A 26,614-nucleotide genomic window follows, 5' to 3' on the forward strand; every position below is an offset into this window, starting at 1 on the left:
ACAAAATTAGAAAAAAAAACTTTTGCAACTTTTTTGATGATTGATATTAGTTACTAGCAAAATACCACATTTTATTCATGGAAAATGAGATGGAACACTGTGTTGTTTGAATGTATGTTGAGAGAAAAATTAAAAAAAATTACCCCCCCCCCCAAAAACAGTCCTTTTTTCCTCTGTCCCTCCATTTAATTCTTCCTTCCTTCCTTCCTTCCTTCCTTCCTTCCTTCCTTCCTTCCTTCCTTCTTTCCTTAGATTAGATTAGATTAGATTAGATTTGATTTGATTTGATTAGATTAGATTTATTGAATTTATATGCCGCCCCTCTCCCCAAACTCGGGGCGGCTCACAACAGAGTAAAAACAATACATAATAACAAATCCAATACCCACCAATCCAATTACAATGTTAAGCTATGTTTATGTTCCCTCCATGTTCCCTCCATTTCTCCTTCCTTCCTTCTTTCCTTCCTTCCTTCCCTCCTTCATTCCTCTCCACTTCTCTTTCCCTCCCTCTCTTTCCCTTTTCTTTCTTTCTCTCTCTCTTTTCCCTGTACTCTTGTCACTCACTGGTGGGCCGGATAAATGGCCTCAGTGGGCCGCATGTGGCCCACGGGCCGTAGTTTGGGGACCGCTGACCTAAGCTCTTGAATGCCTCAAAACAGATTGATTTTATCTTAGCTAATAATACTCTACTCTACTGGTACAGTCCTTACGATATAGACTATTTTATTCTATTGCTAGTCAATGTGCCACTGTTTGTTTCTTTTTCTTTTACAGATCCTGTGGAAACAGGGATAAATTTATGCGAATGGTCTATTAAAATGAAAATTAATGACAACTTACCAGCAAGTTTGGGATGTTTTTCCTTCCCTGCTAGTCATTTTCTGGGGCCTTCCTTCTAATCATACAGGAAGGGGTTCAAGGTATTACAATCGGGAACGGGGGTTCGTTGTGCTAAATTATATTGCTCCTCTTGTGTTTGAAATCTGGCCTGTTGGCAAATTAGGAAGCTGTGCTAGTTTTGGCTCGCCTGGTTGGTACATCAAGGTCTCTATTATTGACACTGGCCAGCAAAAGGTGTCCAGAGTTTAAAGCAGAAATCTTTCTGAGCCATTGTTAGAAATTCCAAATGCAGGGGTGGGCTGCTGGAGGTTGGCAGGAGTTCGGGAGAATCTCTAGCTAAGATTTTGTGCAGTTTGGAGAACCACCAAATCCCACTCTGGCTCTCCCCTCCTTTTTTTTAATTAATGTTTTAAATTAATGTTTAGAAATAGAATATAAAACTCACACACAACATAGAACAAGTGTTCCATGGTCAGTGCCCACCACCAGACAAGCATTCACACCCCACACCAAATTGGGGGTGTTTCTTATATACAGTGTTCCCTCGATTTTCGCAGGGGATGCGTTCCGAGATCGCCCGCGAAAGTCGAATTTCCGCGAAGTAGAGATGCGGAAATAAATACAATATTTTTGGCTATGAACAGTATCACAAGCCTTCCCTTAACACTTTAAACCCCTAAATTGCAATTCCCCATTCCCTTAGCAACCATTTAGATATTACTCACCAGGGTTATTTATTAAAGTTTATTTTTAAAAAATATTTATTAAAGGCAGACAAAAGTTTGGCAATGACATATATGACGTCATCGGGCGGGAAAAACCGTGGTGTAGGGGAAAAAAACATTAAGTATTTTTTAATATTTTTGAAAAACCGTGGTATAGACTTTTTGCGAAGTTTGAACCTGCGAAAATCGAGGGAACACTGTACAGTGATCCCCCGATTATCGCGAGGGTTCCGTTCCAAGACCCCTCACGATAATCGATATTTCGGGATGTGGTGCGGAAGTAAAAACACCATCTGCGCATGCGCGCCCCTTTTTCCATGGCCGCACATGCGCAGATGGTGGAGTTTGCGTGTGGGCGGCGGGGAAGACCCTTCGGCCGCCCAACAGCTGATCTGCTCTGCAGCGCGGCAGCAGCGAGGAGCCGAAGATGGGCAACGGGGAAACCCCATCTTCGGCTCCTCGCTGCTTCCGCGCTGCGGAGCAGATCAGCTGTTGGGCGGCTGAAGGAACCTTCCCTGGGTCTTCCCGCCGCCCAGGCAAAGGGGAAACCCCAAGATCGCTTGCCGCTTGCCGCTTGCCCGTCACCCGCTCGCCCGGCTGCTTGCTTGCCGCTTGCCCGTTCGCCCGCCTGCCCGGCTGCTCGCTTGCCGCTTGCCGCTTGCCCATCACCCGCTCGCCCGGCCGCTCGCTTGCCGCTTGCCGCTTGCCCGTTCGCCCGCCCGGCTGCTCGCTTGCCGCTCGAGAGCAAGAGGGGGAGAGATAGAGAAAGAGAGAGAAGGAAAGAAAGAGATGAGAGAGGGAGGAAGAGAGTGTGAGAGAGGAAGAAGCAAGATAGAGAAAGAGAGAGAGAAAGAAAGATGAGAAAGGAAGGGAGTGACGTCATCGGGTGGAAAAATCGCGATATAGCGATTCACAATGATCGGGATCGCGAAACTCGGGGGATCACTGTATACCATTTTAACTCAAGAGCAATGTCTCTATTTACATATTATAAAGAGATTCCAATGTATTCCTTATAGCTTGGTCTCAGATTCTACTAACCATATGTTCTGCCTGACCTGCCTCAAGCAATGATTAACGGTCCAGGAAAGGAGGTCAGACACACACGTGCTTAGTTAGTCAGCAAACTTGTATTAAACAGTAAAGAAAAAAGTCTAAAGCAAATGGTCCTTACTTTCAGGAGTAACACATAGGATTCGTTGAAAATTCAGTCAGCTACAAAGTTCAGTGAGAAGCCAACAAATACAAAAGTCACGGAGCATAAATATTCCAAGAGTCTCTGAATATTCACAGCACAAAAGCAGCAACTTGTCCCAGAGTTTTCAACTCCCACAACGCTGAGTTGAAATCCAAGAGCAGGAACTTCAAAGCAGGAACAAACGACGCCACACAAACCACCCAGATAATCAGCCACAGTTTGCCTTGGCCCCGTTCCCATTTTATGCCGTTAGCCCTCATTAAGGGAACCACACCCAGCCCAGGTGTGCTTATCATGCTTCTTAAAGCGATCCCTTCTTTGCAAGGCCCTTCGGTTGCGTAAATTAATGTATTGTCCTGCAGATGAACTGAGAGAAGATAAACTGTCTGACGAATTGCCAGCCCCCTCCCCTGAACTGTCTGCCAATTCTTCCTGGCTCTCTGCCCCATCTTTCTGACTGACTGCTACATCTTCCTGGCTGTCAGCCTCATCTTCCTGACTGTCTGCTACATCATCCTGGCTGTCAGCCAAGCTTTCACAGTCACTGTGTGCCGCGTCTCCCCCATCTGTGGGGGCAACGGCTGGCCCAGGCCCAAACACAACACCATATATCGTCTTGCCTTGTACCTTTGTCCCATCAGTTGTCGCAAATCAGTTTAATTAATCGAATTCATCCTTTTACCCATAATCTCAAATTGAATATGATCCACCATGTACCGATACCAAATTTGCACCTCTCCCCTTCTAGGAGTCCCCACACGAGCTGTTTTGGATGCAGGGGAATGCAGGGGGCACACTGAGACTTAGAGAGGGCAAAAAATACGCCTACCGGAAGTTCAGGAAAGCCGGACATAGGCCTCTGGATCCTAGGGACGCCATTTTTGCCCTCCCGGAGGCTCGAAGAAAGCCTCCGGAGCCCAGCGATGGCAAAAACGCTGCCCCCCAACCGTAGCGAAAGTGGCTGAATAGCCACACCCACCATGGCCACACCCACCCAGAGAACCCCTTGCTAAAAATTTTGAAGCCCACCCATAAATGCACTTCTATACTTCAGTTTAATATTTAAAAATATATTCCCAGGAGCAGGGCGTTCCAATGAATAAGAAGTGATTGAAGTCGAAAAACTAAGGTGGACGCCTTTTGAGAAAATGGCACCGGAAATCAAAATGATGCATCGGCTAGGAAATATTATTTAAGACAGTTCCACACATCATTATTATTATTTATTGGATTTGTATGCCGCCCCTCTCCGCAGACTCGGGGCGGCTAACAACAGTAATAAAACAGTGTATAAGAATAATCCAATATTAAAAACAGTTAAAAACCCATTATATAAAAACCAATCATACATACAGACATACCATGCATAAAATTTTAAAGGCCTAGGGGGAAAGTGTATCTCAGTTCCCCCATGCCTGGCGGCAGAGGTGGGTTTTAAGCAGCTTACGGAAGGCAAGGAGGGTGGGGGCAATTCTAATCTCTGGGGGGAGTTGGTTCCAGAGGGCCAGGGCCACCACAGAGAAGGCTCTTCCCCTGGGTTAACTCAAGGCTGCTTTGATTTTGAATGGGGAAGAGTTTTGGCGTCAGTGAGCCAGCGTTTATATAACGCCTGGGTTCATTTACAAATTGCAGAAAAATAACACAGCTTCTACAAAACTTACTATGTTTGCTCCACACTAGATCCTTAGAGATAGATTTCGTGGCAAAACTTGATTATCTTTCTCTAGGTCTCTAATTTTTTTTTATAAAATCAATTATTTTCTATACATACACACACTTACATGGAACGTGGAATGGTGCGTACTACCTTCTTGTAAGATGGATACATTAAGAATCTACGCAGGACTCACCTTTGCCCATAGGGCTTTCTGAAGGTATTTCCAGATTGTTTCCTAGCCATTGTAAACATCATGCATATTCCTCACTTACTGGCTACTTGTTCAGAGATGGTTAAAAGTTGCAATAGTGAATTTGGTTGAAATGCTTTTAAATGTCTGGGGTTTAAGATTTAGGTTTTATGCTTGGGTTTCATAAATGTTGTATTTTGTATCGATTTTACCTTGTACGCTGCCCTGAGTCTCCTGGAGAAGGGTGCCCTACAAATCCAAATAATAATAATAATAATAATAATAATAATAATAATAATAATAATAATAATAATTTATTAGATTTGTATGCCGAAGACTCGGGGCAGCTCACAACAATGATAAAAACAATATTATAGTGGCACAAATCTAATATTAAAAGAAATAACTAAAACCCTATCATATTAAAACCAGACAACACATACATACCAAACATAACTTATAAGGAGCCTGGGGGAAAGATGTCTCAAATCCCCCATGCCTGGCGGTATAGGTGGGTCTTGAGTAGTAAGTAAGTAAGTAAGTAAGTAAGTAAGTAAGTAAGTAAGTAAGTAAGTAAGTAAGTAAGTAAGTAAGTAAGTAAACAAACAAACGAATGGAGGGGAGAAGGGTCCATCAAAGGATAGATTTGCCTATAAAAATTAGCTTTCCTCTCTCCTTCCCCTGCAGAGCAGAGAGATTGGAGAGAAAGGAATTTCATGAGAGTAAGCTGTTTGCAAAGCACTCAGTGGCTGCCAGCCTTGGGCTGCCAGCACATCACATTGCTTGTGATGTATACAAGACAATAAGCAGGCACTCACACACACATTCCCCAAAGTGGGAAAGTGGCTAATAGGCAAACAAAAAATGAAGGTAGGAAATTTTATTTATTTATTTATTTATTTATTTATTTGTTTGTTTATTTGTTTAATTGATTGATTTTGTCCAATACACAATGAGGGTTTTAGTGGTTATACACATAGTAAAATACATCATGAAGGTTATAGAGGAGATACTCATAGTAAAATATACCTAAGAAAGAATAGAAAAGAAGATATAGTAATAGAATATATCAATGAAAGAATAGAAGAAGAGATATAGGAATAGAAGAAAGGTATAGGAGATATAGGAGAGCAATAGGACAGGGGACGGAAGGCACTCTAGTGCACTTGTACTCGCCCCTTACTGACCTCTTAGGAATCTGGATAGGTCAACCGTAGATAATCCAAGGGTAAAGTGTTGGGGGTTTGGGGATGACACTATGGAGTCCGGTAATGAGTTCCACGCTTTGACAACTCAATTACTGAAGTCGTATTTTTTACAGTCAAGTTTGGAGCGGTTAATATTAAGTTTAAATCTGTTCTTAAATCTGTTGTGTGCTCTTGTGCTGAATAGTCTTGTCTTTTCTAACTGGAAAGGACCTAATTAAATCAATACACCATTAAATAACCAAACAAGCTAACATTCCTAATACAGCACTTATGGAGGAAAAGATCCCTGTAAATCAGTAATAATTAATAATAATCATCATCATCATCATAATTTATTAGATTTGTATGCCGCCCCTCTCCGAAGACTCGGGGTGGCTCACAACAATAATAAAAACAGTATAGCAATGGGACAAATCTAATAATAAAAAATATATAAAACCCCCCAACAATTAAAAACCATACAACACATACATACCAAACATAAAATATATTAAAAAAGCCTGGGATATATGTCTTAGTTCCCCCATGCCTGGAGATATAGGTGGGTCTTGAGTAACTTGCGAAAGACAAGGAGGGTGGGGGGCCATTCTAATCTCATGGGGGAGTTGATTCCAGAGGGCCGGGGCCGCCACAGAGAAGGCTCTTCCCTTGGGACTCGCCAAACGACATTGTTTGGTCGACGGGACCCGGAAAAGGCCAACTCTGTGGGATCTTATCGGCCGCTGGGATTTGTGTGGTAGAAGGCGGTTCTGGAGGTATTCTGGTCCAATGCCATGTAGGGCTTTAAAGGTCATTACCAACACTTTGAATTGTGACCGGAAACTGATCGGCAACCAGTGCAGGCCACGGAGTGTTGTAGAAATGTGGACGAATCTGGGAAGCCCCACGATGGCTCTCGCGGCCATGTTCTGCACGATCTGAAGTTTCTGAACACTTCCATCCTCAATAATGTTTGAATTGCTTTCCTGGATATTATCATGGATGGTGACCAGTGTTCCCTCTAATTTTTTTTTTTTGGGGGGGGCGGAAAAGTATAGTGTCTGAGCAGCAGTCCCTTCGGGACTGGGCAGCACAGAAATAATAAATGAATAAACAAATAAACAAAGAAACAAACAAACAAATAAAAAACCCACCCTGTTTTGCCTCAGAGAATTTCAAAATAAAATACTGTACTGTGTGTCTATAACAGTGAGCTCATAATAGGGCAACTCTATCAATATCAAAATGCCACTTAAATAGTTGAGCTAGTTTCAAACTAGATTTTGATTTTCTTTCTCTCTTCCTTACTCCCATTCTTTTTCTTTTTCTTTTCCTTCCTCTCTTTTTTCTATCTGTTTCTCTCTCTTCCTCTCTCTCTCCTTCCCTCTCTCTCCTTCCCTCTCGGCTTCTGGGCAGGTTTGGAAAACTCTGAGTTGATGATGATTTTTAAGTGAGCGATTGCTCACTGCTCAGCTTAGAGGGAACTATGGTGCCGACTGTGGTGGTCTCAGCAGGCTAAACTGGGGAAACAGACCCATAGCTTTCCATAAAAAGCTAGATTCCAGTCCTTTGCCTGCTTCACATCCAGGTGCATCCCTATAGGTGTGAGGATGGATGAGGGAACTCACAGCATGCCTACATTCTCTATATCCACAACATACGGGGCGGGTAGATTTTTAACTGGAGGAGGTGATCTCAAGGACACGCCTTTTTCAGGGTTTTGTGAAACTTTGGGAATCATCACTGTAAATCCCAAAGCTTCACAAAACCCTGAAAAAGGCACGTGCCAGAAAGTATAACCACCTGGACAGATTCTGCAAAAAAAAGGTGGAAGCAACATGGCTCACCACTCCGTCCCCTAACTGTATCCCCTAGTTTTATTTATTTCTCCTGTAGGACGTGCGTCTTTTCTCCTGCTGGACACGTAGATTTTGTGGTGGCTGAAATCACAAAACGCAGTCAGGAGATACTTCCCATCGTATGTGTATGGGTGCTTCCCATCACCCAGAGTTTTTCAGAGTGAGTTGGATGGCATATAATTTAAAATTTAAAAAAATGGAGACATGGGGAAGGCTATTTGTTAATTATTTAAAAAAATGCTGTATTGCACATCATTTTTTTAAACAAAAAAACAATAACCCCAGATAACCATATAACTGTCTCTAGAAATGATGACTCTAAAGTGTGCAATAGGGTTGATATTCCTGGAGGGGTCTGTAATATGGTAAATGATTTAGCTTTACTAGATAAATGGTCAAAGCAATGGAAACTGTCGTTTAATGTTTCCAAATGTAAAATAATGCACTTGGGGAAAAGGAATCCTCAATCTGAGTATTGCATTGGCAGTTCTGTGTTAGCAAAAACTTCAGAAGAGAAGGATTTAGGGGTAGTGATTTCTGACAGTCTCGAAATGGGTGAGCAGTGTGGTCGGGCGGTAGGAAAAGCAAGCAGGATGCTTGGCTGCATAGCTAGAGGTATAACAAGCAGGAAGAGGGAGACTGTGATCCCCTTATATAGAGCGCTGGTGAGACCACATTTGGAGGACTGTGTTCAGTTCTGGAGACATAGAAACATAGAAACATAGAAGTCTGACGGCAGAAAAAGACCCCATGGTCCATCTAGTCTGCCCTTATACTATTTTCTGTATTTTATCTTAGGATGGATATATGTTTATCCCAGGCATGTTTAAATTCAGTTACTGTGGATTTATCTACCACGTCTGCTGGAAGTTTGTTCCAAGGATCTACTACTCTTTCAGTAAAATAATATTTTCTCATGTTGCTTTTGATCTTTCCCCCAACTAACCTCAGATTGTGTCCCCTTGTTCTTGTGTTCACTTTCCTATTAAAAACACTTCCCTCCTGGACCTTATTTAACCCTTTAATATATTTAAATGTTTCGATCATGTCCCCCCTTTTCCTTCTGTCCTCCAGACTATACAGATTGAGTTCATTAAGTCTTTCCTGATACGTTTTATACTTAAGACCTTCCACCATTCTTGTAGCCCGTCTTTGGACCCGTTCAATTTTGTCAATATCTTTTTGTAGGTGAGGTCTCCAGAACTGAACACAGTATTCCAAATGTGGTCTCACCAGCATTCTATATAGCGGGATCACAATCTCCCTCTTCCTGCTTCACCTACAAAAAGATATTGACAAAATTGAAGGGGTCCAAAGACGGGCTACAAGAATGGTGGAAGGTCTTAAGCATAAAACGTATCAGGAAAGACTTAGTGAACTCAATCTGTATAGTCTGGAGGACAGAAGGGAAAGGGGGGACAGGATCGAAACATTTAAATATGTTAAAGGGTTAAATAAGGTCCAGGAGGGAAGTGTTTTTAATAGGAAAATGAACACAAGAACAAGGGGACACAATCTGAAGTTAGTTGGGGGAAAGATCAGAAGCAATATGAGAAAATATTATTTTGCTGAAAGAGTAGTAGATCCTTCGAACAAACTTCCAACAGACGTGGTTGGTAAATCCACAGTGACTGAATTTAAACATGCCTGGGATAAACATAGATCCATTGTAAGATAAAATACAGGAAATAGTATAAGGGCAGACTAGATGGACCATGAGGTCTTTTTCTGCCGTCAGTCTTCTATCTTTCTATGTTTCTATGAAATGAAGTGCTTAATGAAATTTCAGGTTTTATCTTTCTTGGCTCAAAGGTCTCTGCTGACTCAGGTTCCCCCCCCCCTCTCTCGCTCTATGTCTCTCTCTCTGTGTTTCTGAGCATTGTGTCAATATGTACATAGCGCCTATGAGATTCTTTGTGTGTGTGTATCTCTCATTTTGCCCTTTTGGTCTGTAATTTCCAAGAATAGAATGTTAAAATAGACAAGAGAAGGAGCGGAAGGAGGGGGAAATCTAAATTAAATAGAAATGTGGAACAATGGCAAGGACAAACTCTGGAAGGCGTGTAGAATTAAGGACGTTTCCCCGTTCTCCTTTTCTCTTGGTCTTCCTTTTGTCTTGAAACCTCCTACACGCCACCTTCTCTGAACAGCTTTTCAATGTTTGGAAACCTTGTGTCAAAGCCAATATAGCAATTGGTGATAATTTCATTAAAGAGATGGGATCCTGCACCCTTTCAACAAGACGAAGTTCCTCTTTTAAGCAGCCAGGCCGATTTTGACCACATACATAGAAACATAGAAGACTGACAGCAGAAAAAGACCTCCTGGTCCATCTAGTCTGCCCTTATACTATTTCCTGTATTTTCTCTTACAATGGACATATGTTTATCCCAGGCATGTTTAAATTCAGTCACTGTGGATTTACCAACCACGTCTGCTGGAAGTTTGTTCCAAGGATCTACTACTCTTTCAGTGAAATAATATTTTCTCACGTTGCTTTTGATCTTTCCTCCAACTAACTTCAGATTGTGTCCCCTTGTTCTTGTGTTCACTTTCCTATTAAAAACACTTCCCTCCTGAACCTTATTTAACCCTTTAACATATTTAAATGTTTCGATCATGTCCCCCCTTTTCCTTCTGTCCTCCAGACTATACAGATTGAGTTCATGAAGTCTTTCCTGATACGTTTTATGCTTAAGACCTTCCACCATTCGTGTAGCCCGTCTTTGGACCCGTTCAATTTTGTCAATATCTTTTTGTAGGTGAGGTCTCCAGAACTGAACACAGTACTCCAAATGTGGTCTCACCAGCGCTCTATATAAGGGGATCACAATCTCCCTCTTCCTGCTTGTTATACCTCTAGCTATGCAGCCAAGCATCCTACTTGCTTTTCCTACCGCCCGACCACACTGCTCACCCATTTTGAGACTGTCAGAAATCACTACCCCTAAATCCTTCTCTTCTGAAGTTTTTGCTAACACAGAACTGCCAATACAATACTCAGATTGAGGATTCCTTTTCCCCAAGTGCATTATTTTACATTTGGAAACATTAAACTGCAGTTTCCATTGCTTTGACATACTAGCCGCACACTTCATCCCTGTCTTTGTGATGTTAAGTATATAGAATAGAATCGCAGAGTTGGAAGGGACCTTGGAGGTCATCTAGTCCAACCCTGTGCTCAGATAGGAAACTATACCATTTCGTTCAAATGGCTATCCAGTCTTTTCTTCAAAATCTCCAGTGTTGGATCATTCACGCAAATTGTTCCACTGATTAATTGTTCTGACTGTCAGGAAATTTCTCCTTAGTTCTAGGTTACTTCTGTCCTTGTTTAGTTTCCATCCATTGCTTCTTGTTCTACCCTCAGCTGCTTTGGAGAATAGCTTGACTCCCTCTTAGCATGTTTTCTAATAAGAATACAATAATGATAACATTGTACATAATTATCTTCATCGTTATAACACAACAATTATCATCTTATTTATAACTCGACCTTAACATATTTTCCATTCTTTTTAAATCATTTTTTTATTTTCAGTTTCTCTTTTTTAGTCTCTATAACCGTTAATAAAATATTTCCCATATCATATACTGGTATTATTTAGTTTGTACTTTTTCCTTAATTACTAGTATAGAATAGAAAATTATAACAGAGTTGAAAGGGATCTTGGAGGTCTTCTAGTCCAATCTCTTGCTTAGGCAGGAAACCCTACACTACTTCAGACAAAAGGTTATCCAACATCTTTTTTAAAACTTCCAGTGTTGGGGCATTCACAACTTCTGGAAGCAACTTCTATTCCCCTGATTCATTGTTCTCACTGTCAGGAAATTTCTCCTTAGTTCTAAGTTGCTTCTCTCCTCGATTAGTTTCCACCCATTGCTTCTTGTTCTACCCTCAGGTGCTTTGGAGAATAGTTTGACTCCTTCTTTTCGGCAGCCCCTGAGATGATGATGATGATGATGATGATGATGATGATGATAATAATATAATAATAATAATAATAATAATATATTAGATTTGTATGTCGTCCCTCTCCGAGGACATTGGAGCACTGCTATCATGTCTCCCCTGGTCCTTCTTTTCATTAAACTAGACATATCCAGTTCCTGCAACCGTTCTTTGTATGTTTTATCCACTCACCTCCCTGCTTGTTTGTTTCCTCCCACGCGTGTGCACGTGTCCACAGTGGCAAAAAAATAAAAAAAATAATTATTATTATTAAAAGCCAAAAAAAAGATGCCGACCCCATGCACGGTGTTGGAAACTTGGCTTCTGTGTATGCTCAGAAGAAAAAATAAACAAAAAAAATCATTTTTAAAAAAAATGGCGGTGTTCATGGACCGGCAATGAATGAACCGGGTCAGTGACATCATTGTGACATCACCAGCGGGCTGCTACTGGTTTGCCCGAACCGGTCCAAACCGGGAGGAAACCAGCCTGATTTTAACCTCCTATCCCCTAATATAGTCAAGGAAAGCCAAGCCAGAGATGGAGAAGGCATCTGAATGGGGCTCCATCTTTGTGAATATTCCTTTTATAATTCCTTGTTCCTAGCTCTTTCCTTCTCAAAGAAGCTGCTTCCTTCTCAAAGCCTCCAGTTAGATCGTGGCCCACATTTGCATAACCTAGTAAGCCATTTAAGAATCGTTGATTAAATTCTGGTGTCCTCAAGCAAGTAGAACATCTTTCCAGCATGGCCAGACAAACTTGCTCGGTGACTTGTTTAGCAGCTGGATGGGCAACTGTTGGAATGACATCTTGTTAGCCTTTGGCTGCATATGCAATTGAGCAGGACACTTAATATCTGCCCAGGGAACAAGTATCCCTGGGCAAGGCATATAAATCCAATGAATAAATAAACCCACCTTACCTCTGTCTTCATCCTAATGACCACTGTAATCTTAGGAAGCAAGATGAAATCAGGGATCCATACTACAGGACAGGGGTCCCCAAATTTGGCAACTTTAAAACTTGTGGACTTCCTAGAAATTCCTAGAAATGGCTGGAGAATTCTGGGAGTTGAAATCCACAAGTCTTAAAGTCCCCAAGTTTGGAGACCTCTGCTGTAGGAAGAACGAGGCCAGGAGAATGTGCCTTTCCTCTGAATGGTGGCTGAGGGGGTTGATGTTTGGCTTCTTGTCCCACTAGAAGTGGAAACCTAACAATTTTATCCCCTTTAAATAGTTAATTAGGAGAGGAAAGGATGCGACAATCTTTGCAGTACAAAAAGGCTACAAAAAGGTCAGTTAAGGACTGTATTTATTTATTATTTATTTATTTATTATTTAGATTTGTATGCCGCCCCTCTCCGAAGACTCGGGGATTAGTTGGGGATCATTAGGAATTCAGATTGCTCTTCTCCAAAAAGTTGTAAGACTGGGATATCTACCTGATTTGTATGCAGCAATTCCAATAGAGAATATTTGAAGCTCGGGGTTGAAATGAAGACTCCATGGTGCTCTTTTGAGTTTGGTTGTTTTCCTGCAGATGTTTCCATCAAAGAACTACCAAGCAAGCCAACAGTAAACAGCTCAACCAAAGAACTCCCAAGACCACCCCAGGCCAGGCCACTAGAATATAAATGGAGAACAGACCCCACTCCTTACTAGCACAGATGATATTACCTAGTCTGGGTATTGAAACGTCTACCAGGAAACAACCAAGTTCAGTGAGCACCAAGGACCCCTCATGTAGTGATATAGACACAGTTGAAATCCTAGCCAGCAAGTCCAGTAGCAGGGGGTTGATGGGAACTGTCATCCACTTCTAGGCTTCTCCTCCCTGTCACAGTCACTTCAGCTAGCAGGATAGAGAATCACCAAGGAGTATAGTGCACACCAGCATATCTATCTTAGGCATTTGATCTGGCTTCTTAAAATTGCCCCATTGACCAATGGCAGCTCTCCTGTGCTATCATGTCTTTTGCAAAACTATCTGGAACGGTGGAGGTTAAACCATAGAGCCTCTGCAAACGAAGGGCAGGGATATGGCCCTTGCCCTCCAAGAGGAAACTTTTAAGGAGGACCCGTATCTTCATTCTGTTCAAACATATCCTCCCCACCCAATCCCAAGGAGAATACAAGATAGTCTCTTCTCTCCTTGCCGTAGGGTTGATCGTCGAAGGCCGGTATCTCTATTTTATTTATTTTATTTTTATTTATTCGATTTTTTTAAGCCGCCCTTCTCCTTAGACTCAGGGCGGCTTACAACATGTTAGCAATAGCACTTTTTAACAGAGCCAGCCTATTGCCCCCACAATCCGGGTCCTCATTTTACCCACCTCGGAAGGATGGAAGGCTGAGTCAACCTTGAGCCGGTGATGAGATTTGAACCGCGGACCTAAAGATCTACAGTCAGCTTCAGTGGCCTGCAGTATTGCACTCTTCCCACTGCACCACCTCAGCTCTATCTTGTATTCACCACTACAACTCAAAATTGTAAGACCCCAGTTGCATGAGGCCAATGGGCATTCCAGCATTCAGCTCCTACATACTCCCCCGATTGGATGCTTTGGAGAAATCCAGAAGCCACATCTAACATCTTTCTAGACTCCCTCTGCCCTAACACCCCACTCCCTTTGATCTAGTATTCAAAAGATCAACCTGAAAAACTGAGACTTCTCAGGAAACAACAACTGAATAAAATACCACTGAGCCATAAAGAGTATTTTAACTTACTGCACCTGTCTGTGGTTTGCCAATTGCACAGTGGCAGATAGGACAGCGCTCCAGAGGGTTAATGCCATTCCCCAGAGGATCATGGGTTGCCCTCTCCCCTCTTTGGAAGAGCTTTTATAGCTCCCGCTGCCTTAAGAAAGTTCAAAATATTCTTAAAGATCCATCTCAACCTGGGCATCCTTTTTTTTTTTTGAACTATTACCCTATGGCAGACGGTACAGGTTAATAAACACAAGGACAAGTAGGCTGAAAAATAGCTTCTAGCCCAGGGCAGGTAACTATACTGCTCAAAAAAATAAAGGGGACACTCAAAGAACACATCCTAGATCTGAACGAATGCAATATTCTCATTGAATGCTTTGTTCTGTACAAAGTTGAATGTGTACAACAGCCTGTGAAACTGATTGTCAATCAGGGTTGCTTCCTAAGTGGACAGTTTGATTTCATAGAAGTTTGATTTACTTGTGTTTGATTTATATTGTGTTCCCTTTATTTTTTGAGCAGTGTACGTTGAAATCTACTGTATAATGTGATGTTTGTCCATTGTGTTCAAAGAGGACCTTGACATCTAATGGATTGTGGGCTTTATGCGATGTGGCTGGTAAATGTTCTGCCACATGTTGGACAGACATGTGTGGCCACCATTGTCAAAGCAAATCCCAGCGACCAGTTAGGTCCCACAAAGTGGGTCTTCTCCGGGTCCCGTCAACCAAACAATGTCACTTGGCGGGACCCAGAGGAAGAGCCTTCTCTGTGGCGGCCCCGACCCTCTGGAACCAACTCCCCCCAGAGATTAGAATTGCCCCCACCCTCCTTGCCTTTCGTAAGCTGCTTAAAACCCACCTCTGCTGCCAGGCATGGGGGAACTAAGATACACTTTCCCCCTAGGCCTTCACAATTTTATGTATGGTATGTCTGTATGTATGATTGGTTTTTATATAATGGGTTTTTAACTGTTTTTTTAGTATTGGATTTTGTTGTACTGTTTTACTGCTGTTGTTAGCCGCCCCGAGTCTGCGGAGAGGGGCAGCATACAAATCCAATTAATAATAATAATAATAATAATAATAATAATAATAATAATAATAATAATAATTTGCAGCTCTGGCTTTGTAAAGTGCTCACTTCTCTTCTGCTATGAATATTCTTCTGGCCTCAGATGCCTGGTAGGCTTGATGGATCAGCATGCGCCCTGTTATAGTGTATACTTTAGAGTAGTGTTTCCCAACTGTGGCAACTTGAAAATATTTGGACTTCAACTCCCAGAATTCCTCAGCCAGCGAATGCTGGCTGGGGAATTCTGGGAGTTGAAGTCCAGATATCTTCAAGTTGCCATTGCTGTAGAGTGTAATACTAATGCAGTATTAGGAGTTTTCAATTCAATTGTATAGAATGCGAAGGAAGTGTGTTCATGCTTTATTTTTATACACTGCTCAAAAAAATGAAGGGAACACTTAAAAACCACAATATAACTCCAAGTAAATCAAACTTCCGTGAAATCAAACTGTCCACTTAGGAAGCAACACTGATTGACAGTCAATTTCACATGCTGTTGTGCAAATGGAATAGTTATGCACATGAAATATTCAATGAGAATATTTCATTCATTCAGCTCTAGGACGTGTTATTTGAGTGTTCCCTTTATTTTTTTGAGCAGTATAGTTTTCTGGTGTCTGGTGTATACTGAAGGTGGCATTTAATTTCGTTGTGCCAGGTGCAATGATAATCAAGTATTCTAAACTAAAACTCAGCTATCCCAGCAGGCCAGAGCTATATGACGCTGGATTTATTCAAAAGTCTTAAGATTTTTTAAAATCTAATTTATGCTTAAGCATAAAACGTATCAGGAAAGACTTAATGAACTCAATCTGTATAGCCTGGAGGACAGAAGGAAAAGGGGGGACATGATCGAAACATTTAAATATGTTAAATTGTTAAATAAGGTTCAGGAGGGAAGTGTTTTTAATAGGAAAGTGAACACAAGAACAAGGGGACACAATCTGAAGTTAGTTGGGGGAAAGATCAAAAGCAATGTGAAGAAATATTATTTTACTGAAAGAGTAGTAGATCCTTGGAACAAACTTCCAGCAGACGTGGTTGGTAAATCCACAGTAACTGAATTTAAACATGCCTGGGATAAACATATATTCATTGTAAGATAAAATACAGGAAATAGTATAAGGACAGACTAGATGGACCATGAGGTCTTTTTCTGCCATCAGTCTTCTATGTTTCTATGTTTCTAAGAGTTTTTAAAGGGGAGTTTTAATTTTAAAGGAAAGTTTAGACTTTTACAGAGACCCCTGCCCAGATAGCCTGACTTCCTTCAACCTTTTTGCCTTCTCGGGAGGGAAAATAACTTTGGCCAGGCTGCTCTCTTGCAGTCATTCAGTGTCCCAGTAAATGATGGGTTAAAACCAACCTCTCTCCCAAATAGCTGGACAAGCCACAGGGTGGTAGCTGCTGAACTGCTCTGTTTGTATCAGGGGTGGAAACCCAGAGGACAGCATTACCTGAGGTTGCTCGCAGACCAGTTGACTTTTGACACTTCAGCCCTAGAGCAGCCAGAATGAGCAAAGGTAAGAAAAATGCGATTCTGTGTTTTGGTTTGCCAGTCCCACCAACTCTGCCATAGAAAAAGGGCTGTTGCAGTGGGGTGGAAAGAGAAAAAAACTTTTGCAGGATCCATCTGTTCGTTCCTGAATTTTTCCTCTTTTATTTCCCCCCCTACGGGTATCTAAGGTAAAGCGTTCCATGATTTTAGCTGCACAGTGCAACAATCGTGCAGGGGGGTTTTGGAGCAGGATTTGTTCTGCAAAGTGTCCTAGCTTTAACCTGTAGCCAGTTACAAAGATCAGCACCGCAGGGAAAAAGGGCAAATCCTTTATTTGTCCCCTTTATCCTGAGTCTGTTTTAAAAGAAGGCAAAACTGCTTTCAGGTTTTGCAGCAACAGGCAGGAGTAGCAGGTAAGGGAAAGAAGAAATCAAAGAGGAATATGATATTAAGAGCAAAACTGAACAGGTATACGTGGTATGGATCGAGGAAACGGTTTGATTTTGCTCAACTTCAACCAGGTGACTTGACCAAAAGGAAAACGGGAAGGCAAGCAACACAACTCAAACAAAAACCATATTTATTGATTATTGATTTATTGATTTTGTCCAATACACAATGAGGGTTTTAGTGGGTATACACCTAGTAAAATGCATAATGAAGGTTATAGAGGGGATACTCATAGTAAAATATATCTAAGAAAGAATAGAAGAGAAGTTATAGGAATAGAAGAAAGGAATAGGAGATATAGGAGAGCAATAGGACAGGGGACGGAGGGCACTCTAGTGCACTTGTACTCGCCCCTTACTGACCTCTTAGGAATCTGGATAGGTCAACCGTGGATAACCCAAGGGTAAAGTGTTGGGGGTTTGGGGATGACACTATGGAGTCCAGTAATGAGTTCCACGCTTCGACAACTCGGTTACTGAAGTCATATTTTTTACAGCCAAGTTTGGAGCTGGTCAAGTTTCTTATGTCCTCATGCCATATCAACCTGCATGGAATTAAAGTATTAGCTACATTCTTAGAATGTATGGGTGTTCTCTTGCCTAAGGGGATGTTCAAACCATTTTCACAGGAAACCTTCACAACCACCCTAAGCATTTCCTTAATTCTTGGGTATTGCGGGGCGCATTAAAACCTTGGCCACTGGTATGCTTAACCTGGCTCTTGTAACACTTGTTGGAAAATAATAGTGATGAGTTCCATAGCACTTCTGTACCTTATGCACCTAAGGGGGCGGCGGGGAGGAAATTATAAAACTGGAGCTTCCACTACGATTATTATTTCTCATTATGGCCAACTATGTTGCAGGGTGCCTGAGTTAAATATGTGATATGTTGTTAAGTCTGAAAAAAAATCCTCTTTAAAAACGTTTAAATGCATTAGTTTGCATCCATTACTTCTTTATTTTTGGTCTAGCAGAGACTGTTTTTTTAACTGCAAGGCAAGGGTAGGTCATTTTATCAATTTTCCCCATTCTCTTTCAAGACAGTTTCAATATTTCTAGCCTTCTGAATGTTTCTGCCAATTGCCATTACATCATAAGCATGTTAAACATGCCTTTTGCCACCTCACATGCATGTCCATAGCTTGAACGTGCATGGCTGCCGATGTTCATGTTCACAGAAGTTTCTATTCTGGGCTATCTATAGCTATGATTTTTAAGTTTATTTTCCAAATGATGGTCTTTTCAGATTTGGGTGATGTTACCAGTGATCTAGCCATAGGCTAGCAACCCACTCCATCCAAATGATTGGCTTGGCACACATTAAACATTTAATTGTTTAATAAAGGAAATAATTTTTTGTTGTTTAATCATATGTCAACCCAGAGTTTATTTGGGTTCAGACAGCTTGTAAGTCAAATAAAACTTAAACCAGCTTCTTTACCAGCTGGTAAAAATGTAACTTCTATTAAGTATTGTAACTTTTATTAAATAATGTAACTTCTATTAAGTATTGTCGGAAAAAAAATCAATTTATAATTTTAACTCAGTTTTAAATGCATTAAATTGCATCCGTTATTTCATTGCTGATGAGTTTTCTCGGCGTTTCCTCTCCACCCAGTGGTTTTGCCCTCGCCACCTTCTTCCCAGAGCAAAAAAAGAGGGTCAGCCAAGGTTACCCAGCTGATTTTGGGGCTAAGGAAGGACTGGGACTCGCGGTTTCCCACCTTTAAGTGTCTTAACTGCTACACCAAAAAAGAAATACTGAGGCTCTTTATGTTTTCTAAGTACATTCGGTGGTATAGGAGGACCATCAAATTGCTGCAACCTTCTGTGCCAAATCTACCTTGACCTTAAACTATCCTCAAACTATCCTTATGCCTTCGGGTTAAAAGTCTCTCTTCACCCTCTTGCACTGATAGGACAAATCACATGGGTGTAGTAACATATTTATGCGCAAGTGCTTGCGTGTGCGAAGGAACGAGAAGAGGTGGGATTTTAATTCTAGTGCTTTCGTAACGATGCCTCACACAGAGGTCGCTGCCATTCTCTCTATTATTATGCTGCCTTTCCATTCAAAATTTAGAATTTCCATTTAGTTCATGATTTTTCAAATTGTGTCCCTTTAAAAAAAAAGAGGTTCAGTTCTTATGTTGAGTTTCCAACCTTCAGTAATTTTTTCAATAAGATTTCATTTATTTTATTTTATGTTATGCTTATTTGACTCCTATGACAGTCAATAAGTTTTGTACCACATGATTCTTGACAAATGTATCTTTTTCTTTTATGTACACTGAGAGCATATTCACCAAAGACAAATTCCTTGTGTGTCCAATCACACCTGGCCAATAAAGAATTCTATTCTATCCTATCCTATCCTTATTCTATTCTATTCTTATTCTATTCTTATATTATATATCAAAATTCCAACTCCAGTGCTGATTGGGTACAAATCATTTTAGGAATATTCAAAATGTTTACAGCAATATTCATTGCATTTATATCAACATATATTAATAATATTGATAATAGTCATACTATATTTTAACCAATCTTCCTGGTATCACTGATCCTTTCATACATTTCCCCGTTTCTAGCCCCTGTTTTTGACATCTAGCCATTGATAAAATAAATCCCAAGTCAAAAAAATATTCTGTTTCTTTTTTTTTAAGGTAACACACAGGGATTCATTTTTAAATAGTGGTAGTAATAGCAGGAAATGCGAAGTAAGGTTTTATTTATTATTCTTTCCCTAGATCACTTTGGAGGAATGAGTGGGGTGACCCTCAATATTTCTTATTGGCTGTACATTTTAAACAATTGTACTCATAGGCCAAATCTCAATGCTCCCTTCTAGAGAGGCAGCTTCCCTACAAATAGTAGTATAGTATTTGAAAAAAAAACACCCCATTGTTGTTGTGAGTCTCCTGTTGTTGTTTCCTGTTACACTAAGCACCACGAGACATCGTGCCATTAACTTCATGCTCTTTGGGATTCATTAGACGTGGGGTAGCCAGGTGTAATTCAATGGGGCTCAAATGCTCTACTGGGAATTAGAAACATAGAAACATAGAAACATAGAAGTCTGACGGCAGAAAAAGACCTCATGGTCCATCTAGTCTGCCCTTATACTATTTTCTGTATTTTATCTTAGGATGGATATATGTTTATCCCAGGCATGTTTAAATTCAGTTACTGTGGATTTATCTACCACATCTGCTGGAAGTTTGTTCCAAGGATCTACTACAAAGGATATACACTGTGTGTGTATCCTATGTGTAAAGAGGGTGAGAGTATGAACATCATGTAAGGCCTTCTCCGTGAGGCTATTGCAATAATTGAACACTGTCCTGAGATCCGAAGGGAAGATAGATGGTGCAGAGGATTGTGCTAGATGAGGGGTGTCAAAGTGAAAGCTCATGGGCCCGATCTGGACCACAGGGTACTTAGATATGGCCTGCAGAGCCACCCTGGAAACAGCAAAGGACTGGCCTGCGGTGTTTCTGCTCAGGGCTTGAGCTCCATTTTTGCTGGCAGAGGGCTGCAGGAGGCTGTCGTAGCTGAAAATGGCCAGGGGGGGGGAAACGTGTCTCCCCCCCCCCCGAGCTCCATTTCTGCCGTGAGAGGGCTAGCAAAGCAAACTAAAAAGAGAATGAGAAATGTTTCTCCCTTTGCATTTGAGCGTGCAAGAAGGGAAAGGAGAAAGAGAAAAAAGAGGGGAAGAGAACAAGGGATGAAAGAGAAGGAAAGAGGGGGAAGGAAGAAGAAAAGAGAAGGAATAGCTATAGCAATAGCATTTAGACATATACCGCTTTGTAATGCTTTTACAGCCCTCTCTAAGCGGTTTACACAATTAGCTTCTTGCTCCCAACAATCTGAGCCCTCATCTGACCCACCTCGGAAGGATAGAGGTCTGAGACAATTTGGAGCCAGTGGTGAGATTTGAACTGCTGAAGTATAGCTAGCTGAAGTAGCCTGCAGTGCTGCACTCTAGCTACTGCACCACCCTGGCTCTAGGGAGGGTGAGGAGGTAAGGAAGGAGGGAGGGAGGGAAAGAAGGGAGGGAGGGAGGGAGGGAGGGAAGGTTATAATGAGAGTCAGGGAGGGTCTGAGGGAAGTCCTGTCTTAGCACCTGGCCGCCGCAGCCCCCCCCCCAACACAAATGTCTCCCCAGGTCAAACACAGCCTTGATGCCCATCCCTCAATGGAAGCAAGTTTGACACCCCTGTGCTAGATTCACTAGGACAAAGAGAGCATTGAGCCCTACTGACCGACCGCTCTTAAGGGAAAGCTGAGGGGCTGTGATTTTTAATGTGCTTCCTCGTTTCCACATCCTTCTCCTTGGGACCCCCATTTACCCCCATATTCAGCAAGAGAGGACAGGCCAAAGAGCTTCTTCATTCTTCTCTTTTTCCGAGTATTGCTCGCGAAGTTGGAGATGAGGAGCCCAGTGGCAGGGAAGGAGAAGGCTCAGGATGACTCAAAAGAAAGCCTCTTTGAGACGTGGCTCAGCTGCTGTGGCCTAGAGGTGGAGCTCTTGCCTCACAATCAGGAGGTTGTGAGTTTGATCCTAGGTAGAGGTAGATGTAGAGGTCTCCCACTTGGGCAGAGGGTTGGACTAGATGACCTGCAAGGTCCCTTCCAACTCTACTACCGATCTGATACTTGATAGAAGGGCATGAAGCTCACTGTAGATCTGCAGGTCAGTGGTTCAAATCTCATCACCGGCTCAAGGTTGACTCATCCTTCCATCCTTCCGAGGTGGGTAAAATGAGGACCCAGATTGTGGGGGCAACAGGCTGGCTCTGTTAAAAAGTGCTATTGCTAACCAGTGTTCCCTCTAATTTTTTTGGGGGGTGGGCAGAAAAGTATAGTGTCTGAGCAGCAGTCCCTTCGGGACTGGGCGGCACAGAAATATTAAATAAACAAACAAACAAACAAACAAACAAACAAACAAATAAAAAACCCACCCTGTTTTGCCTCAGAGAATTTCAAAATAAAATACTGTACTGTGTGTCTATAACAGTGAGCTCATAATAGGGCAACTCTATCAATATCAAAATGCCACTTAAATAGTTGAGCTAGTTTCAAACTAGATTTTGATTTTCTTTCTCTCTTCCTTACTCCCATTCTTTTTCTTTCTCTTTTCCTTCCTCTCTTTTTTCTATCTGTTTCTCTCTCTTCCTCTCTCTCTCCTTCCCTCTCACTCTTTCCCTCTCGGCTTCTGGGCAGGTTTGGAAAACTCTGAGTTGATGATGATTTTTAAGTGAGCGATTGCTCACTGCTCAGCTTAGAGAGAACTATGTTGCTAACATGTTGTAAGCTGCCCTGAGAGAAGAAGGGCGACATAAAAATTAAATCAATAAAAATTAAATAAATAAATGAAGAATTTTTAGCACGTAACAACTATCTAGGTGTGCTAAAAATTCTTCACGCCCTTCTACACCGGCTGCCTGTTCATCCCAGTTTTGTTAACTTCCTTATTTTTTCTTTTCTTTTTCATCATCTGACAGGGGAAGGCTCCATGCTGACACTTATATGGGCCTTGGTGACAATGTCTCTGCATCCTGAAGCAAGAATGCTGAAAGAATGCGCGAGTCCTGAAAGTCAGAAGTGCCCCAATCTATGCGTTTGTAGCTTTGAAGACTGCAACGATGACGTGAGTGTCTACTGTAGCGCCCGGAACCTCACCGCCTTGCCGGAAGACGTGCCGCGAAGCACCAGGATGCTGTGGCTGGATGGGAACAATTTCACGACCTTGCAAGCGCTTGCTTTTCGGAACCTCTCCAACCTGGAATTTCTGAACCTTCAGGGCAGCCAATTGTCAGGGATTGAGCAACACGCCTTCCATGGCTTGGAAGGACTCTACTCTTTGCTCCTGGAACGCAATCGGCTGAAGTCGCTGGCGCCCAATATCTTCCTCCACCTCCAGAACCTGGCTTCCTTGCGTCTCAACAACAACCAGTTCAAGAAGATTGAAGAAGGGGTGTTCGCTGGGCTTTCCAACCTCTGGTACTTGAATCTAGGGTGGAATTCCCTGGTGGTCCTGCCAGACAAAGTCTTCCATGACTTGCCCAATGTAAGGGAGATGGTCCTGTCTGGAAACAAGCTGCATTATCTCCAACACCAGTTGTTCTACAGTCTCAGCGAGCTGCACGAACTGGACCTGAGCTGGAATTCCCTCAAGGGCATCAAAGGCAACATCTTCTCCAAGCTCCACAAGCTGCTGAAGCTTTACCTGAACCAGAATCAAATCAACGCCATTGCTCCGCGGGCCTTTATGGGCCTGAAATCCCTGCGGTGGTTGGACCTTTCCCACAACCGCCTCTCCACGCTTTTCGAAGACACGTTCCTGGGCCTTTCGGGCCTTCACGTCTTGCGCATCTCCAGCAACTCCATCGCTAGTTTGAGCCCCAGGACTTTTAAAGACCTGCAGTTTCTGGAAGAATTGCAGCTGGGCAACAATAAGATCCACACCTTGCTGGAAAAGAGCTTTGATAAGTTGGGTCAGCTGGAGGTTCTTACTCTAAACGACAACCAGATTCAGGAGATCAGGCCTGGGGCATTCCTCGGACTTTCGAATGTGGCGGTAATGAACCTGTCCGGGAATTGCTTTTCTACCTTTCCTGAGTTCGCTTTCAGGGGCCTTAGCCAACTCCACAGCCTCCATCTTGAAAACTGTTGCGTAACAGGGATCAGACCGCAAATGTTTTCTGATCTCTCCAGCCTGCGAAGACTGTTCCTGAGATTCAATGCCATCTCCGTCGTCGAAGACCACAGCTTGAATGATTTACACGAGCTCCTTGATCTGGACCTGAGGCACAACCAGTTGAGGAGCCTCTCCCCAAATCAGTTTGTCGGCCTCAGGAACCTCGAGTTTCTCCTCCTTTCCTCCAATCAGCTGGTAGAGATCTCCCCCGAAGCCTTCGCCCCGTTGCTGCGTCTCTCCTGGCTTGACCTCTCCAACAACTTGTTGGAGAACTTGGATGGAGGCGTCTTTGCCTCTTTCTCCAAACTAACCTACCTGAACCTCAGGAACAACTCTCTGAGAACCTTCTCGGTGGACTGGCTCGGCCCCTCACCTACCCTGGTTCAGCTATGGCTCGAAGGGAACAAATGGGCGTGTAATTGCTCACTCAAGGGTCTTCGAGACTTTGCTCTGCAGCAACCCAGCGTGGTCCTACGATACACACAGTCCATCACCGAAGGAGAAGCCCCGGAATATACCTACAACAATATCACTTGCCTTAGCCCAGCAGAAGTGGTAGGACTCGATCTACGAGATATTCAAGAAGACCATTTTGTTGACTGTTAAAAAGTGTTGCTTTCCAAGAATCTTTCTTTCTAGGGAACAGTACAGACTCAAATCTTCTAGGTGTTTGGACTTAAGAAGCTATCAGGAATCAGGCACAACTTAAGTGTCCTTGGTCATTGCAAAGGTCTGTTAACAAGTGGCGGGTATCAAACCCACTATTGGACCAGACTATTTTTTTTTTAGTGCTTGCTTGAGAATCTAGCAGGCATTTCTAAAGTTGTAGATTGGGCTGGGAAGTTACAATTCAGAAGGTGACAAACTTTGTATATTGCTTCCGCAAAATCTGCATAAACTTTCTTCATTCAATCATGGTTATGTGGCTGTCATGACTATATGCCAGAGGTGCATGGCACATTGTTACCTTCCCACCAAGGTGGTCCCTGTTTTTCTACTTGCATTTTTAGATGCTTTCAAACTCTAGGTTGGCGGAAGCTGGGAAAAGTAACGGGAGTTCACCCCGTTATGCGGTGCTAGGGTTTCGAACTGCCAAACTGCCGACGTTTCTGATCGACAAGCTCAGCATCCTAGCCGCTGAGCCATTGCATCCATCCACACGTGAAAATAGTGAATATGTTCTGAATAATGTTCTGAATCACCACTGTGGCGTCAATGTAACTTCCTTTAATATTTTTAAGCCTTTAGGACTCAAATATTCCAGTAAATTGGTTAATCTTTCTTTTTCTTCCTTCTCCCATTATAAAGGATGTATACTTTATATACCCCCAACAATCTGGGTCCTCATTTTACCCACCTCAAAAGGATGGAAGGCTGAGTCAACCTTGAGCCTGGTGAGATTCGAGCTACCAAATTGCATGCAACCAGCAGTCTGCAGACGTAGCCTGCAGTACTGCACTCTAACCACTGCGTCACTGTGGCTCATATCTCATTGGGAAAAGCAGATCATATACAGTGATCCCCCGAGTTTCGCGATCCCGATCATTGCGAAACGCTATATCGCGATTTTTCCACCCGATGATGTCACTCCCTTCCTTTCTCATCTTTCTTTCTCTCTCTCTTTCTCTATCTTGCTTCTTCCTCTCTCACACTCTCTTCCTCCCTCTCTCATCTCTTTCTTTCCTTCTCTCTCTTTCTCTATCTCTCCCCCTCTTGCTCTCGAGCGGCAAGCGAGCAGCTGGGCGGGCGGGCGAACGGGCAAGCGAGCAGCCGGGCGGGCGGGCGAACGGGCAAGCGGCAAGCGAGCGGCCGGGCGAGCGGGTGACGGGCAAGCGATCTTGGGGTTTCCCCTTTGCCTGGGCGGCGGGAAGACCCAGGGAAGGTTCCTTCGGCCGCCCACCAGCTGATCTGCTCGGCAGCCGAAGATGGGGTTTCCCCGTTGCCTGGGCAACGGGGAAACCCCATCTTCGGCTCTTCGCTGCTGCCGCGCTGCGGAGCAGATCAGCTGTTGGGCGGCCGAAGGAACCTTCCCTGGGTCTTCCCCGGGTCTTCCCCGCCGCCCACACGCAAACTCCACCATCTGCACATGTGCGGCCATGGAAAAAGGGGCGCGCATGCGCAGATGGTGTTTTTACTTCCGCACCACTACATCCCGAAATATCGATTATCGCGAGGGGTCTTGGAACAGAACCCTCGCGATAATCGGGGGATCACTGTATTCAGTTCTGAATCCCAAGTTCCCATTTTAGTATGTTCTGGTCTTTCCTGAAATATCCTGACCTTAATTTACTAACATTTACATTTTTTTCTAGAGTTTCTCTTGTGTCACCACCACTTACAACCTCTTGGAGCCTCCGCTTCAGTTCTGTCATAGACTTCCTAGCAATTGCTTTCATCCCAATGAAAACTAAGAGATAATGGGGATTTCCCCCTTTTGCTATCATAGAAGCTAGAAAATGAAAACATTTCAGGATTCTTTTGTGAAAATGAAAGGTTTTGTGTCATGGGATAAGTTACAGCAATATGTCCTCCTGGACAATTTTATCTCTGTTTTTGTAAACAGA

At 42.8% G+C, this 26,614-nt stretch overlaps 1 protein-coding gene across 2 annotated transcripts; it reads left to right on the forward strand.

Moving 5' to 3' along the window:
• Positions 1-779: 779 nt before the first annotated feature.
• Positions 780-25,382, forward strand: IGFALS (insulin like growth factor binding protein acid labile subunit). Of its 2 annotated transcripts, XM_070761115.1 has the most exons (3): positions 780-922; positions 16,777-16,918; positions 22,855-25,382. In XM_070761115.1, the coding sequence occupies exons 2-3, from the start codon at positions 16,909-16,911 to the stop codon at positions 24,654-24,656; spliced, it is 1,812 nt and encodes a 603-aa protein (XP_070617216.1). In that variant the 5' UTR covers positions 780-922; positions 16,777-16,908; the 3' UTR covers positions 24,657-25,382. The 2 variants fall into 2 exon arrangements, with proteins under 2 accessions (XP_070617216.1, XP_070617217.1); XM_070761116.1 differs by lacking the exon at positions 780-922 and having other exon boundaries at positions 16,723-16,918.
• Positions 25,383-26,614: the final 1,232 nt, after the last annotated feature.

The sequence above is a fragment of the Erythrolamprus reginae genome, chromosome 9 (genome assembly GCF_031021105.1).
Source record: "Erythrolamprus reginae isolate rEryReg1 chromosome 9, rEryReg1.hap1, whole genome shotgun sequence".
NCBI classification, from domain to species: domain Eukaryota; kingdom Metazoa; phylum Chordata; class Lepidosauria; order Squamata; family Dipsadidae; genus Erythrolamprus; species Erythrolamprus reginae.